The sequence below is a fragment of the Scomber japonicus genome, chromosome 4 (genome assembly GCF_027409825.1).
Source record: "Scomber japonicus isolate fScoJap1 chromosome 4, fScoJap1.pri, whole genome shotgun sequence".
NCBI classification, from domain to species: domain Eukaryota; kingdom Metazoa; phylum Chordata; class Actinopteri; order Scombriformes; family Scombridae; genus Scomber; species Scomber japonicus.
Genome location: NC_070581.1, coordinates 16,252,959 through 16,269,676, shown reverse-complemented (window position 1 = coordinate 16,269,676; position 16,718 = coordinate 16,252,959). Strand labels below are relative to the sequence as shown.

General features: G+C 38.4%; 4 protein-coding genes across 4 annotated transcripts in view; 1 reads left to right on the top strand and 3 right to left on the bottom strand.

The window, feature by feature from the left end:
• The window catches only part of rbm15 (RNA binding motif protein 15), a 214,785-nt gene that overhangs the window by 164,023 nt on the left and 34,044 nt on the right, over positions 1-16,718 (bottom strand). The window lies entirely within an intron of this gene.
• On the bottom strand, positions 1,321-4,461 carry LOC128357852 (pepsin A-like). The gene is made up of 9 exons (XM_053318243.1): positions 4,406-4,461; positions 4,095-4,236; positions 3,761-3,878; positions 2,611-2,729; positions 2,338-2,534; positions 2,123-2,239; positions 1,867-2,011; positions 1,571-1,669; positions 1,321-1,458 (listed from the first exon to the last, which is right to left on the bottom strand). Exons 1-9 carry the CDS (start codon positions 4,459-4,461, stop codon positions 1,321-1,323), a joined length of 1,131 nt encoding a protein of 376 aa, XP_053174218.1.
• On the bottom strand, positions 6,776-8,260 carry prok1 (prokineticin 1). Its single transcript, XM_053318244.1, has 3 exons — positions 8,186-8,260; positions 7,302-7,427; positions 6,776-6,895 (listed from the first exon to the last, which is right to left on the bottom strand). The coding sequence occupies exons 1-3, from the start codon at positions 8,258-8,260 to the stop codon at positions 6,776-6,778; spliced, it is 321 nt and encodes a 106-aa protein (XP_053174219.1).
• Positions 10,838-14,861, top strand: lamtor5 (late endosomal/lysosomal adaptor, MAPK and MTOR activator 5). Its single transcript, XM_053318245.1, has 4 exons — positions 10,838-10,957; positions 11,049-11,110; positions 13,217-13,334; positions 14,349-14,861. Exons 1-4 carry the CDS (start codon positions 10,923-10,925, stop codon positions 14,407-14,409), a joined length of 276 nt encoding a protein of 91 aa, XP_053174220.1. The 5' UTR covers positions 10,838-10,922; the 3' UTR covers positions 14,410-14,861.

Here is a 16,718-nt window from a genome sequence, read left to right as displayed (position 1 = left end):
AGATCTGAGTGTCCACCAATCATTTATTCATTTCTTGTGGAGTTTTGTGAATGACTAAACAGAACCAATGTGATATTGTTTTTCTTTGTAGACAAATATGGAGAAACTAATTGTGAGTCACTGAAACAAGAGACCTCGGTAGGTGCTAAATAGGGAACATGTAGTGTCTGTGACTCACTGTCATTTGCTTTTAAAAGCACACTGAATGGGACACATGTCTCAAACTTCCTTTATGAGACTGTTTCATGAAAATAGTTTGTCTCCCCCAGGAAACGAGCGGTGTACTCTACACAACAGTGGATTTCAGAGCTCAGCAGAAACCCTCAGAGCTATATGCAAATCTGAGGATGTACAAAACACAAGTGGGAGCCCCCAACTCAACCTGGAGCACAGAGCATGCTGGGATGGTGGAGTATTCCACACTGGCAATCCACCAATCAAAGTGTAATTAGTTTCTGAATTTCCTTTTAAAGGGAACTCCATAGATTTTACACATAAATGTCAGTTTACTATTTTTGGAGCTTGACCCATACAGGAACTAAATATTAGGATATCTTGGCCCTCACTGCTTTGATGTAACTATCATTTGGTCTCTTGTTAGTCTCCCAAATTTATGGATATGCAATTTAAAATCTCTGATGAACCCCTTCAAATGTATATAACATGTTTGGGAAAATGATTAATGACTAGAAATGAAATGGCATTAAATAAATTAACTCAAGACAATTATAACATTTGTGTTGTGTGTTGGTTGTGTTGGTTTCCACTTTCTCTCAGTTTGAGACCTTTCAACAAGGTGGTCCTATTCACAGGATGAGATAGCAGCAGCAGAGTTGTCAGATCATGTCATCTTTTGTTATATCAATGTTTGTCCTTATCAGCTTCTTCTCGATCACAGCCTCAGAGATCCTCTGCTATTCTCAGAGCAGCTCGATTTTCTATTCTCGGCCTGTTCACAAAAAGCTGTTGGTGATCCTTTTTGTATCCTCCGTAAAGGGTCAAGTTTCTCTTAAGAGCAAATGAATGGATAGGGTGGACTTATTCTTTTGCCTGTGACATTTCAGTGTAACACTGTAACACAAAACTTGATGTTTCTATAGACACTCAGTGATATATAATCTTGGATGTAGTCACCACAGTCAGACTGAGACAGACACAAATATAATGCTATAATCTTTTATTGATAATGCAGTTCAAACATGTTCACATATACATTTTCTCTTTTTTTTTTTTAAATATTTTGTGTGTTAATTTTTCAATCAGACAAGCACCTACATGGAAATACACATTTACAGATTATCCATCAGGTGTTTCATTTGATTACACAGACTGTGCCAGACCAACCATCTTGTTCTGAGTATCAAAGACGGCGTAGTATTCCCTGATGAAGACATCTCCCAGGATCCAGAGCTGTTGAGTGCCCCCCTGGCCAAAGCCAGTCCTGCAACCGGAGGAGCTCTGTGGAGACACAAGAGAATGCAGATTTATTTTGTCCACATAATCTTCATAATGCACATTTAAAATAAACAGATACTGTTCTGTTGCAGTGGGTGGCAGGGGTCCAACTGACCTGAGAGACGTAGGCAGATGCAGGGACGGTGAAGGCATGACCATTGAGAGTGAAGGTGACTTCAGGCATGGACTGGATGTTCTGGCAGCTCACTGTAGCCTGTGAGAGGAACATCACACAGACTGTGTAGCAGCATGTATTTATTGGTATTTTACAGCTTTCCACCTTAAGTAAGTAACCAAGTCATACTTAATTGTTTTTATTTGAGACGATTTGACGTCAGAGCTTCAAAGTTCTGTTTACTCTGGGTGTGGAAAACAGGGAAAATCTACGTCAGATGCTATGGTATGACTCACTTCTCCATACTGGTTGGTTGAAGCTCCAACCCATGAATTCATGTTGCTGATGTCGCTGGTTGGGCCAACAATCAGGGAGGTGCCAGTGTCAATGATGGCCTGGCAGCCACCAGAGCAGGCAACAGTCTGTCCATTGATGGTAACACTGTGAGGAGGAGCAGCAGAAGGTAGATTACAGTAAAGCTACGAGCCTTTGTGCAACTTATGTTTGTGGTTTGTGTGTCATTTTGCTGATTTTAGATGCATTTTTCTGTACCTGTCCATTTTAATCTGATAGTAGGTAGCAGAGGTCAGAGGGATCCAGGTGATTTGTCCAGTGAAGTGGCTGGGGTCAACACCACCGAAGACCACCTCGCTACCCTGCTCACTGTTGCTAAGGGAGAGAGAAAGAAAAAACAAATGTCATATGTAAAAAGAAGTAATGGAAAAAACACACATTCACGCAGTCAGATTTCTATCCTGTTTCAGTACCGGCTCAGGTAGACGGAGAACATGGGCAGAGGCAACAGTCCCTGACTGACCATGTTGTCAAAGACAGGCACAACATTGTCAGAGGCAATAGACTGGAAGGCCAGTCCCAGGATACCATCAGCCTTCATGTAAGCCATGAATTGAGCCTCTGTTTGGCTAAGGCCGAACACCTGATTGGCCACAGAGATGCCGCCAACCTGGAAACACAAGACAGCTGTCAGTCACAGCTCAACAGACCATGTAGATGTGTTTGTTCCAGGAGTTTTTGATTACCTCAACAGTGTCACTGCCCAGATGTCCAGTCATGCTGCCAGTGCCATAATAGATGGACAGAGCCTTGCCATTCCATGCAAAGGTAGAGGACTTCTGAGGGTTGAATTTCTGGTGGTTCTCTGCAAAGGAATAACATCGCTCTCACACATGTATTTTATGACCATGTCAAGAAAACTGGACCCTCTGCATCATGGAGTAACTGCACTTAATGTTGTCCCACCACTAACCTTAACACACTGTTATAGACTGTAAGTATTAAGATATTTTACATAAGTAAAAAGAAGTAATACCACATAGTAAAGGTGCTCCAATCAAATTACATCACAGTAGTAAGTAGAAGTACAGAATCACTAGCAGTAAAATGTACTTTAAGGTAAGTTTACTCATCGTGTAGAATGGTCCCATATCAGTCGTTATTAATGCATTAATATGTAAGGAGCATTTAAATGTTATAGCTGTTCAAAATGTTATTACTTCTTTAATTGAATCTATAAAAAAATATGCATTATATTTAAATCATGCTTTATATGTCACAAGACAATGTGTACAATGTTAATGTTAAATTATACCTGTCAAATAAATGTAGAATTACAAGTAGGTTAAATTGCAGCTAATTTAAAGAAGGATATTGTTAAACTTCACAGTTTGAACTTATATAGAGTACTTGAGTAAATATAGTGAGTTACTTTCCACCACAGTGTAAATCACAAGCTAAATGTTAAAAGGAATATGTTGTGGCGCTACAAAGTTCCAGCACTACTCGGCTCGACTCGGCTCGACTCGACACGGTTCCAGGAACGACCTTTTCCATTACAAAAAGGTACCTACTCAATGTGGGCGGGGTTGTCATAGCACGGCTCCACGAAACTGCCGTGACTTTGTTTTATACGCGACACAAACACATAAACAATGCAGGACATGGAGGCGATAGTGTACTCGCTGCTGTATGGCTTTCTGTCACACACAAAGCAACAACATTGAACCGGCTGTAACGCTGTTGCCGGTATTTAAAAATGCCAGGTTTGATTCTTGTGTGGTAAAAAGAAAGCACCAGGTACCAGGTACTATCCCTAGTGGAAACGGGTCGAGTCGAGCCGAGTCGAGTTGTGCTGGAACTGTGTAGTGGAAAAGCGCCATTAGTGGTACTCACGACAGGCCTGGCTGGTGCACCCGACTGAAGGGACCCACAGGTTAGAGGAGCCAGTGTCAAAGACAACCATGAAGGACTGAGGAGGGGTACCAATAGAGACCACGCCATAGTAGGCCATCTACATGGAAGCAACACAAAGACAGGTTTACTCAAATCTGACTGAAATGTGTGGATGTATTTTGTGTTTATGAGTTTTACAGGAGCTATGAACTGGATATAAGTGTCTTTACATCATAAAATCAACTACCTGCTGGTTTTGCATTATGTGATACACAAGTGTGTGATTCAGGAAAACAGTTACTGTATAAATCAAGTCTCTGTAGTCTGGACTTACATCAGCATCGTTGGTCATTGACTCAGTACCAGTCTGGTAGAACTTGGCCATTGGACGGTATGGGAACTGCTGCCTGACCTGCTCCCACATTCCTCTCTCCTCCAGGTTTTCCCTGGCAGACTTTCCCTTGATCAGGGGCATCCTGCAAACCGAGTAACCATCAGTTTCAGCTTTTTTTGCAAGATTGAAAGATTGCAACATGCAGCAAGATGGCCCTTTTCCCTCAGTAAGACCATTCAGTCTATTCAGAATAAAAAATGTCAAATAAATCAAGAAACCAATTGTTTTTCAAGCAGCCAGGTCAGACTTACCTGTGGAAGCATTCGGAGAAAGCCACAAGGGCTGACAGGACAACGAGCCACTTCATGCTGATTACTTGATCTGTTGGACTCAGGTGAGTGAAGTTCCAGTGGCGGAGTCCAGCCCTTATATACAAAATATCAAGGTTGAGTCTACAAAATGCCCTTCCACATATCTTAAGCTAGAGATTGGAAAAATGTGATATGGTGATAAGTTGCCTCTTATCTAAGAGCAAATATCCTATTAAACAATGAAAACTTTTCCAGAATCATCAAACTTTTTTGAACAACAACATAAATAGAGGCACAAGTTATAAGATGGAACCAATAATGTATTGTTGTTTTTTATAGTATATTGTTAAAATTATTACAACAAAGAAAATGATGCTTGATGCTGAAGAAGTCATTCTTTAAAAGACAAAGTTGAAGGTACTTTATTTGTCACACATACAGTTGGACAGTGAAATTCAGTCTCTGCATTTAACCCATTAGGAGCATAAGTTTTGTATTTTACTATTTCAACTATTGTATTAAAAGGAAATACATCAAGTAAACTAATGTAACAAAGTTAATGTACAGTATAGAATATATATTTTTCTTAGCTCAAGAAGTCATTTAAAGGAACTGACCTTTGATATCAAATTCAAATTTAATTACTTATTAAGACAAGTGCATGCTGATATGCAGCTCTGAAGTTTTGACGCTCCTATTTTTTGTTTAACATTGATATGAAACTTTCCAAAGGTTTTCTGGGTGTGAACTGAGCTCACTTGCAACTAGGTTATCTGATAGCGATAATACACAAAATAAAGACAAGCGGCCATGGCTTGTAGAGTAAAGAAAGAACATAAAATGCTTCCAGAATTTAAAGAAGCTCATCTAAAACATACTACAGATTTCTATTTTCTGATTGTTAAAAATATGTTTTTGTCAGTGAATGTTTTCTAGAAAATACAGAGTAATGCTAACAGCTGTAACAGCTCATAATATAAATGCAACTTTGCACACACTAAACAACTTGTAAATATAGTTTGCCACTTTGCACAAATGTTTTATTTTGTTCTCAGCACTACTGTTATCACTTTGTATAACTCAGTATGTATGTTTGTGAGTGGTGGGTGGATATGAATGTGTGGGAGTGTGTGTCTGTATGCACGTAAAAATACTTTAATCATAGTTTCTTGCATATTTTTAACTGGAGTCATTGACACAAGTCATTGTCAACTAAGAATTCTATTTGAATTATTTGAATATATCTGTTGATTTATTGTATTATATTCAAAATCATTTATTTGTTGTTTTTTTGTTGTTGTTTTTCAACCTTTTTTAACAATATTTTTGAATAATGATAATGCTTCTACTATTCATAATCCATAATCATAATACCTTTGTAAGAATATTTGTAAGGATGTTCCTTTAATTCATTATTAAAGAACATTTTTATCATTTTAGTTTGAGCCACTTGGCTTTTGCTTCTGTAACACAGAAGATGAGGGATACAATATAAGACACCAAAGGAGGACAAATACAAATACAATACAAATAATAAAATATGTATAATCTACAATGGTAAAGCAGAAAATGTATTTGTTTTGGCTTTGTTTTCTTTCAAACCATATTGTGCATAGAAATGTGATGTCACATTGCTGTCTTATCAGTTGTATTAAAAAATAGTAGCTGTTACAGCGTGTTATGCCCCAGTGAAAAGCCTCTTAAAAAAAGCCAAACATGAAAGAAACATCCAACATCTGTTGGAAATGTTCTGGTGGACATGTTGACATCTGCAGTAATCAAATGTTTGGCAGTCATCACTTCAGTTATTTTGCAAGGTCATGAATTTTCAAATTAAGGAAAAGGCAGTGAGACTCTGATTATGACCTTCAGTTTATCAGACTGATTAAAACCACTTGACACCTCCATCCCACAATATGTTTAATCAAGTAACATTAACTGAACACAGGGGGGAATTAACCATCACTTCACACACATCCAGTGACAATGTTCTTATATGTTTATTGGCAACAATATATTTATACATTTCTCTTGATAAATTAACATAAGATGAGCATGAAAAGAAAACAGCAAATGTTTTAATGGTTCACAAATAACTTCCCGAGGATCCTTGTTTCTATCAAGTAAAAAGTGTCTGATGCCTACTGTGCCTCTGGATAGTAGGTTTTACTGTGTTAGCATTTCTTTTTCTGCCCTTGTTTTGTGCATTTATAGAATCAAAACTATGTATTATAGTGCATATAGTACACAAATTAAGAATACAGTCAGTGAAGAGGAAATATGTGTTTCATCATCCACGACCAGTTCAAGTCTTCACCATGAAACATTGTTTCTGCTGTGCTCTTCTTCATTTGGATATCATGGCATCCATTAAAAGTCCATGTACTTGAAGTCATCTGTACATCTGTACTTGTTATCAGCATCCCTGGTGCACACCAAGTGGGGCAGACAGGGGCAGGTGTGATGTTGCCTTTTCCCTCCATAGGGCACCTGGAAGTAGGGAAAGTAAAGGAGGACTGATGTCTGACATTTTAAATCCTTTATCAACTCAGCTGACAAGTGGAGCTGCAGGTCTTATAAAAGCTGCTCTTTAAAACTCTGAATTCAGAGATGGACGTTGTGTTGGCAAAACTAACTGTTGCCATCTCCAGACAATCAAGAGTGAAGTATGGCTCTGATTACCCAGCTCACATGAAGACGATCAATAGCCTCTGCAGTTATCAGCAGCGTTTCAAAGGCTTCTGCCACCTGCCAGGACTTGATATAATCTTAATTTCCGCTAAACAAGTGTGGGCGAGAGAGAGAGAGAGAGAGAGAGAGAGAGAGTGTGTGTGTGTGTGTGTGTGTGTGTGTGTGTGTCAGGGAGTGTGATAAGTGACGTCAAATTTCTGCACACCTTGTGGCTATAGGGGTGGCATTCATCCCCTTCTGCACCTCTTGGGACGCACATCCTCAGACCCCTCAGCCATAGACTAACAGCACAGCAAAGACCAAAACCACACTGCATGTCCCTCTCACAGGCCTGGAAAAAGATAGATAGATTAGGTGGGAGAGACACACACACAAAATAATAAAAGAGGAGGACAGATGTGCAGTGAGGGGAGAGTGAATGGAGAGTTCGTTTGATGCCAGTGAATCGGTTTTATTTTATTTATGCTAATAGAGATACCCTTTTATGTCTGAATCTATTTCATATTTACTTATTGTAATAGAGATACCCTCTTATGGTTGTGCAGTGAAGGCCATTTTATCCATTGCCTGTCATCTTCCTAATCTATTTACAAGTGAATATCAATCAGAGGACTGGGATAATTTCCTCCTCTCTAATTTCCCAGTGAACTTGAAGCGGAGGAGGATGTGGTCTCCAGACAGTCATGTGTAATCAAATTTTACAAAATTAGGCAGAAAAGCATGTGGTGTTTGCATATGTATAGTTTTTACATTAATATATATAGTTTGGATAAGAGAAAATCTGAACAAAAATCAAAACTCAAGGGGTAGTATTTTAAAAAAAAAAGTTTGAGTGTGTGTACAGTATTCTTTCCATTACAAGTAATTAATCAGTTGATCAAAAGAGAATTGCCAACTATTTTAATTTGTAATAATAATCAATTGTTCATTCAAACAGAAATGTGTTGGTACTAGCTCAGAAATCTGAGTTTACTGCTTTTCCATATACTATTATATATTGCTGTAATATTATTAAACTTATTATTGTAAAATAAACACTGATTAGACATGAAATCTAAAATCTGATGAAATAACAGAAACCTCTCTCACCCCTGTGATGACGGCTCCTCTGGACCAGCTCAGAGACACCAGGAGGAAGGACAGCAGCACCACCCTGAAGCCCATGACAGCAACAGGAGAAATGGAATCTCTCAACACCTTCACAACACTGGACAGCAGCTGTTATCGGTCTCTCCGCTACCTTGCACTGGATCCCCAGCGCTCCAAACGGTCATGAAGGTTCCCAGAACTCCTCAGAGGGGGGAGCCACACACCCTCCCTCTCTTTATCCACCTCCAACCCCCACCCAATGCTCTCCACGCCTGTCCCCTCAGAAGCTTCGTCATCTTATTCATCCAGATGACGGCTGATGAAGGCACATATTAGTTCCCTCTACTTGTAGATCTTTGCCTTTTATAGGGTTTGACCACACATTTGTTCTATTGCAGAATCTAACACAGTTTTATTTACCAGAGTGATACAAACTGAGAAAACAAATAAAACTGCCTAACAACTGATGACATCCATATGAACTAAAAATGATCCTGACACCACCTCATAAGAAAAAGGGCACAGGTGCCAAGAAATCCTGAGTTGCCCAAGGCAGCCAGGACAAGACAAATTAATATCAAAGCAATATAACAAGTTTACTGATATTACCATATGCTGACTCATGGACTGTGTTTCATGTAAAGAATTTATTGGTTTGAAAGTTATATTCTTGTTTTAATATGGGATGTGTGTGCCATGATGGGATACAATCACAGCTTTCATTAACTTCACATTGCATCATCAGTTTGTCCAAACTGAGAGAAAGAAGGCCTATAAGTTTAAAAACTAATATGGTTTGTCACATGAAATACTCCATAATCTTTGTGAGGAATATGATCTCGGGGGGTTCATTGGTGTAACATATGAAATTTGACTGTAAAATGTTATTTCTATTCTGTGTCAGATGTGGACTTTTTGAATGAAGAAGTAACTTGATTCACTTTGGTTATTATTCCTGGTTCATTTCAGAACAAACTAATCATAATGCTAAAATTTTAAACAAAAGTAATTTGGAGAATATTGTTATACAATTCACTGATATCAATCATTAAGCTATAGGGCCACCAGAATATAACAGACTATTCAGTTTATTTTTTGGCTAAATTATTTAAATAATGGCAGTACCCTTGAATTATTGTACCTATTACACAGTATATGGCAGGATGATGATACACTGCACTATGAGTCAGACCTGTATTTTGAGTTTGTCTCATATGCAGATTTACTGTGGTTGTAAAATGGCCATATGGTGCAAATGATGGGATGTAGTGTTAATTCAAACGTACACTGGTACAAGATTGAAGAGTCCTTGCATGTCTGTGTGACAAGAGAATATAGATATCATGTGTAAGTGGACACTGTAAATGGTTCTGCATGCATAAACTTGTATGTGTGTTTGCCTACGTGCACGCTTGGACAGTGATGGGCAGCAGGTTGTCAGCAGAAGTGGCCAAGCTCTGATTTAAGCTGTTCAAAGAGAAATATGAGTAAGAGAAGAGCAGGGGTAAAGAAGAATAAGAGGGGAGGAGGGGGAGTGTACCCCATGGGTTAGTCAGCAGGACATTACCCTGCTGCTAGGCAGGTGATGGATTCCTCCAATGCACCGGCCACATAATTACATTCACCCATTTCTGCCCTGTCAGCAGGAGCACTGAAGCTTCCCTGTCTTGGGCCAGGCTGCAGAAATCATGCAGGGAGGTGAGCTCAGGCAGTGGCCCCCAGCTAACTTTTAAAGAAAATACATTAACAAAATCCATCAACAAAATGCTGCGAGAAAACAAGGTTCCTGCTTTCTACTGATAATATTAATACAATATTTCATGCCCAACAAAAGACAGTATTTGGACATTGGTTAACTTTACATGTTTATGTTAATATATGTGTAAAGTGTTAATCATGCTGCTATTGTAGAATATGTTCTTATGAACCTATTATGATTGATCAGATGGTTATTGAGATTGTAGAGATGATTTTGTTTTCCAGAGAAGATATTCAATTGTTGGTAAATCAGAGTGTTGAACAAGGACATGTTTCTCTGTTTTATGACCAAGGAGCATGTGACGCTGGAGCGGTATTAGGCAACCTCAGCTCAGATGATTGTGCAATATTTGAGAATAGAGTAGGCTATGGGTTATCAATAAAGATTACACACAAAGGGGAAAACAAATAACTCGAGTAATCTAATTTTATATTTATGTAACTCTATAATATCAAAATGAATTGTTTACTGGAGCTGGCTTGAAGAGCATGACAAATGTAGTTGCAGGGTTTCATTATGAAACAGATCTGGTTTTGCGAATGATTTCAGTGAATTAGGACCTAGCCACATAGAAAAAGCCAGGAATTATAATTACATCTACAATAGGCTATATTAAGCTAATATATCAATGCAGTATGCAATCTCCCTCAGACATCTAAACACTAGGCCGTCCAGCTAGCAATATATACCCATAGCTTTACAATTTTTTGTTATGAACTTGAAGACGAACATTTATTTATCATGTACACAATTTACATGACTAATAACAGTTTTATAAGTGCCTCGTTTCAAAGCTGCACGTCTTACACCACATTTCATTTTTTAAAAAAAATCGCTTTTCGTTCAGCTTGGTCCTCACAGGGACTCTTAGTGCACGTGATCATCAGCTGATTCACCCGGAAGCTAAAAGAAAGCTGATCACAACAACAAATCTTCATAAACCAAACTTGAATTTTACAAATATTCGGGTTGTTAATCATGGAGTCGACCCTTGAGCAGCATCTTGATGATACGTAAGTTAATAACAGGTCGTGTTTCTACTTTGTATTTTAAATGTTTTGGTGTTTGAAAGACGATGTTTCGCTCTTTGTGTGTTTGTGACAGCATGAAGAATCCAGCAGTGGTCGGAGTGCTTTGTACGGATCAACAAGGACACAACCTGGGCTGTAAGAAAACACCGAGTCACTTGTTTTATCTGAGCTTTATAGGAAGATGCTTGTTTAATGTATTCTCATCAAACTCTTTTTAGCCGAGGGCAGAGTAGCAGAGTAAGAGTATGTGTCAGAAAAGTTACTCAAAGTAAACTTGTAAAATCACCTCAAATACAAACTCAAATACAAATGCTTCTACATATGAATAAAACAATCAGCTGGCCGTTTTATCTTCCATTGTTGTTTATACCACCATAAGTACGAGTATCAGCTGCCTGGAAACAATAGTCAGGTGCCTAAATTAACATTGAGACATGTTGTTCTTGCTCTAATCGTTCCTTCTTTTAATACTGACCATTGGAAGAGCTTTTCATAATGCACTTGCAATGTAAGTGATGGGAGACAAAATCCACAGTCCTCCTTCTAAGGAAACATATTTTCAAAGTTGATCTGACCTAATATGAAGCTTCTTCGTTACAGTCTTCTTAGTGCCAAAGTCCCTCTTTTTGTTACTATGTTTCCACTGCAGACTTAAAAAATTGTGATACTTTAAGTTTAATCACCACGTCAGTTTATACTGAGCAGCGATGTGTCCTGTGAAAGGCTGCCACTCACTCTAAACATTTATCTCGTGTCAAAAGCAAAAAGTGCATCACTGCCACAAAACATGAAATGTCCCTTTTGTCATTGTTTAAATCAAGACAGCCAAACACCAACGGAACTTTTTCAGTGTGACAGAAGATATTAAAAGTGTATTTCTTAATTGAGACTTACATACAATGACCCAATAATAAAACACCAGTTTCACCAGTTTATTCACAGGTTTCTCACTGTTAGTGTTCACTTTTCTGGTATGTTCCCTATTGACATGAAGCCCTTTATATTTAATGTAAAACAGAAAATACAAACATAGAAATACAGTAACACAAAGGTGCCAGTGCTTCAAATGCATGTACAATATATATTAAAGCTACCCTTATCTTTGTTACATTTTTACACATTTTCTTGTTTAGGTTAAAATGCTATTAATAAGGTAATGGAAATCTAAAATGTTAGAGAGATCCACCAGGCATAGAAACTCATCATTATTCCATTTTCATAATATTCAGTGAAAACTCTGACCAATCATATCATGCGGTCTGAATGATATGATTGGCCGAGCGACCTGCCTGTTTTCCCCTTCCGCATTACGTAATCGCGCACATTTATGTGGTATTTCATTCTCTCCTGTCTATTTGATCCCCACATTTTTTTGTCATTACAATACACAAGAACATATTTTGGCATGGTGCAACCCTCTTCTACATGTCTCTGCAAAACCAAAAAATGTATTCTTGATTTGAGAATTTCACAGAGGCTTTGAACTATTGTTAGCTTCCTTTAAAATCACAGAGCCGACGATCTTCTTCAGATTTCTTCAATTGAAAAAACCTCTGTCAGTCTGATGTTCATAAAGTTAATATTCACATCTTGCTAGGAATTACCTGTGGAGAAATAGTGCTAAATATCACAATCAAGCAAAATGCTCAGTAATCTTGCTGATAAACGTATAACAAAGTAAAGTTACTAACAAGTAATGTATCACTACCAACTTTGCATTACTGAATACCACCAAATAAATGTATTTTACTGACCTTTTATTATTTTAGGACTCTTAATAATCCCTCCTGAATGATCTGATCATATTTAAGACTAGGAAAAACATGAAACATTAAAACTGAGAAATCACCCAAAAGGTATTGAAGATCTAACAACCCAAAGTAAGACAACAGAGATGCATTTGATCACAGAAACTAAAGTGCAATTCATATCCAGTCCATCTACAGCAGCTCCATGTGTGGAAATACAACACTGAACATTTCACACGCTGCAAAACAAGAAACAGCAGACAGCTCTGACAGTGGTTTGCTCCTAAGAAATTATTTTTAAAATACAAAACACAAGGGTGTGATAATTCAGTATGTGAAAGGATAAAAAAGTGATTTGACCTCTGAAATGTAGCTGTAGCAAGAAGTCTTTATCTCAATGTATTTAAATAAACTCAGAAGTTTAATTAGCTCTTGCTGCAAGGTTTTCATCAGTACTGCTGAGTAACATTCTTTCATATCTGACCTCCACCAGGTCGCGGTTCCCTGTCTGATGAACATGGTGGCGTTGTTTCTGTTTTGGCCAAACAAGCTGCAGCTCTCACCAGAGACCCAACAGACTCTCCGACTGTGTGCCTGGAGTCTGACTCCGGGTGAGCACTGACGAAACTTTTTGTCTGTTTTGACTGCCTTGTCTCCATCACTGTGAATTTAAGGGGTTTCTGTGTAGTGGTTTTGATGAATTTGTGGGGAGATCAATAAATCTGATAAAAACTGTGGAAAGAGTTCTAGTGTCAGAGATCAAACATTCATTCTTTGTACCTCTGTGCTCCATGTCTTGGCAAAGGTGTTTATTTCCATTTGCGTCACTGTGCTGCCACCTTCTGGACACAGCAGAACATTATCTGGAGCATCAGTATCAGTGACTTACAGTTAATAGAAATAAGTCATTTGAGCTGTCGGACGTTATAGAGATTATATACATACCGTAGATGCGCCTGCTGTGTCATTGCGACATGTTGATGGCTCTCTAAGCACGGCTACAAGACTACAGTGTGTGTCAACAAGATGTAAATCAATGACATGATGACCCAGACAGATATTACATTTCAAACAAAATCTAACAGGCCATCAGTCCTCAGCTGGTGAGGTGACTTCTCAGTTATGTTTATTAATCATAGAAAGCTGTTAGCCATACATCCACTGAGTTATTGTCATTGTGGATTTGAACAAAATCAGAGTTTAAAGCTGAATCTTAAATCACAGGTGTAAATGTTTCTTGTCTTTAAATAGTACATTTAAGCAAAAACAAACCAAATAAACCTCAACCAATCAAACAACAAATATACTGAACAGCATTTGCACATTGGGAAATAAAACCCATGATGATGATGATGATGATGATGATGATGGCAATTAAAAATAAATGTTACATTAGCAATAGTAATAATTGCTTGCTCTGAGAATTTGGTCAGACTGTCATTTTCTCATATAACTAGTTATTCATGGTGCATGTGAGGGATGAATGAAAAGTTTTGATACAATTTATCATTAAAACATTGTGTTGTTTCTAAGGTCAACTTGACAATGTTTAAAAAAAACTGTGTCTGTACAATTATTGTTCATCAGGTGAATGTTTGACTTTGTGCATTGTGTTTGTTCTGCAGAAACATCCTGGTGAGGAGCCATGGCACCATTACAGTAGCTGTTCACAAAATAGCATCTTGAAGATTCACATATTGTTTTTAAAAAAAAAAAAGTTACATGTAAACACAACTATGTACAATCACATGAACTTAATGTACTTTGGCAAAGATCTTCAGGTCAAAGGGAAAGATGAATTTCTAGTCTAGTATATTCAACTTCTGTATTAATACCAGACAATGCTTGCTAATTTTCTGATACATGGAGTGTGATTTTCTTTCTTTCTTCTTCTTCTTCTTCTTCTTTCTTTCTTTCTATTCTTTTTTAGAATGAATATACATCCGTTTGTCAGTAATGCTATTTTATTGATGTCGTGTACAAAATAGGTCTTGTATCATGTTATTTCCATAATGTTGATGCTGGGTGTGTGTGTGTGTGTGTGAGAGAGAGAGACATTATCATTAACATCCACATCCTTCAATCCAAGGCAGTCATGCAAAGAATAACAACCCTTAATAAACTTTAACTTGACTTTGTGTTGCCCTCTTCTGTGTTAAGTATTCATTATTTTCTCCTTTGCTCTGTGTTTCATGGTTTACCAATTAATTTACTTTGGCAGGTGCATGACATCCATCCCAGACATAAAAGGAACATTTTCACTCCAGTACTGTACATGTAGCCCTGAAGTCCTGTTTGGCAGTAAGATTTCAAATGCAGAGTGCAGGACCATGTGGAGACAGGTAACTGAATTCAGGTTCTGTACGTTTGGGGATGGGGATGGGGGGACTCGGCTATAATAATCTTAGATTGTATTACTGGGAAACACGTGTACCCCTTGTCCATGGTATAGATTGACAGCGCAGTGCGTCTTGGTGCACCGTCTATACTCAGGACCTGGATAAACTGCGGTGGCTGTGATGCCTTTTTTTTTTTTTTTTTTTTTTACTGCAGGGGCTTTCTCCTTCTCTCTCTCTCCCTCTCTCTGAAGCCCTCAGATGAGGATCACTGCTACGTCTCAGTCACGTGGCTCTCCTCAGTGAAGGCTTTGCTCTCTGCGGCTCCTCCGCTCAGCCAGCGATGTTGAGGCTGAGATGTGAGATGCAACTTAAAGGGACTCGCTCACAGAGGCAAAGTTATGGCACGGTTATCCTCGGAGAGACAAGTCCCGCAGCAATTTCTCTCAACTAAAAGTCCCTGCACGGCATCCTGCCTCACTGGTAACGCGCACGCCTTTCTAGGACGCACAACACCGGATCGAGAAACCCCCAAATTACGCGTCAAATTAAACTAATTAATATAAGGGCAGAAAGCGCGTCGAAGACTGAAGGAGACTGCAGGTATGGGGTTTTTTTTTGTTGTTGTTGTAAATTTAAAGCGGTTTTTGTAGCTGTCAGCTGATGGGACAAACAAAAAAAAACAATCTTATTTACATCTATTTTTTTATTTTTCCTTATTGTTTAAGCTTTTTTTCGCATCAAACTTACCACCAAAATTATCCCCCACACTGTCATCCTCTGCGGTCCTCGAAAGTTATTTATCAGTTTAAAACTTTTCACCTACATTGCGTCATTGCAAGTTTGTGCCTCTTTTCCTCAGATGGCGCCCAGATGACATCTTCTTGAAATTGTAAAAAGTGTCAGTGAGCCTGAAGTTTCGCATCTGCTTGAACGACCCTTTTTCTTGCATTGTTTAGCAGTGATGAGTTTGAGTGAGGGGCACAATGCAACAGGCCTGTGAATTGAAGATAACAACTTGTTCAGAGCTACACACGGTAAGACCTCCCTCCCCATTTTCTCCTCACAATAACACGGTTTTGTGTGTAGCCTATGCTCTCCGTGGACTAAGCCAAAAGCTTTCAACTAAACACCCTGCGTTTACCTACATAATCTCTCAATTCCTCAGGACTGATGCCTGGCTTTTCTCAGAGTTCAGTGCAGAATGAGGCTGTGGTCATGTGGAGACTCCAGGTTGTGAATTTGGAGAATCTTAATGGATGAAATAAGAGAGGTCACCAAGAAATAACATACATAAAGATCCATGGAAAACAGTTTAAAAGCCAGTTTTAATTTAATTGTAATTACACAGGGACAAAATAATTCAGCTATCAATGCATAATCTACACAGGCTATACTAGTAAAGTTGGAACCTGCCCAAAATTCAAGTATTTCTACTTTGTGAGTAAATGAGTGTCTTTTGGTGAGCCTTTGAACTTTCAGTGGGGTACTTCTACTCTGACCTGAGTAACACTTTACAAATCTGTCCTGTTAGGATGAAAAATATACACTTGTTCGCAGCTGCTGATCAGCTGTAGAGTTTGACAATATCTGTGTGAGTCCTTTCAGTTTCTGCGCGCATGGTAAGAATCGATGACAATAATGCTGCACTGAGTATAA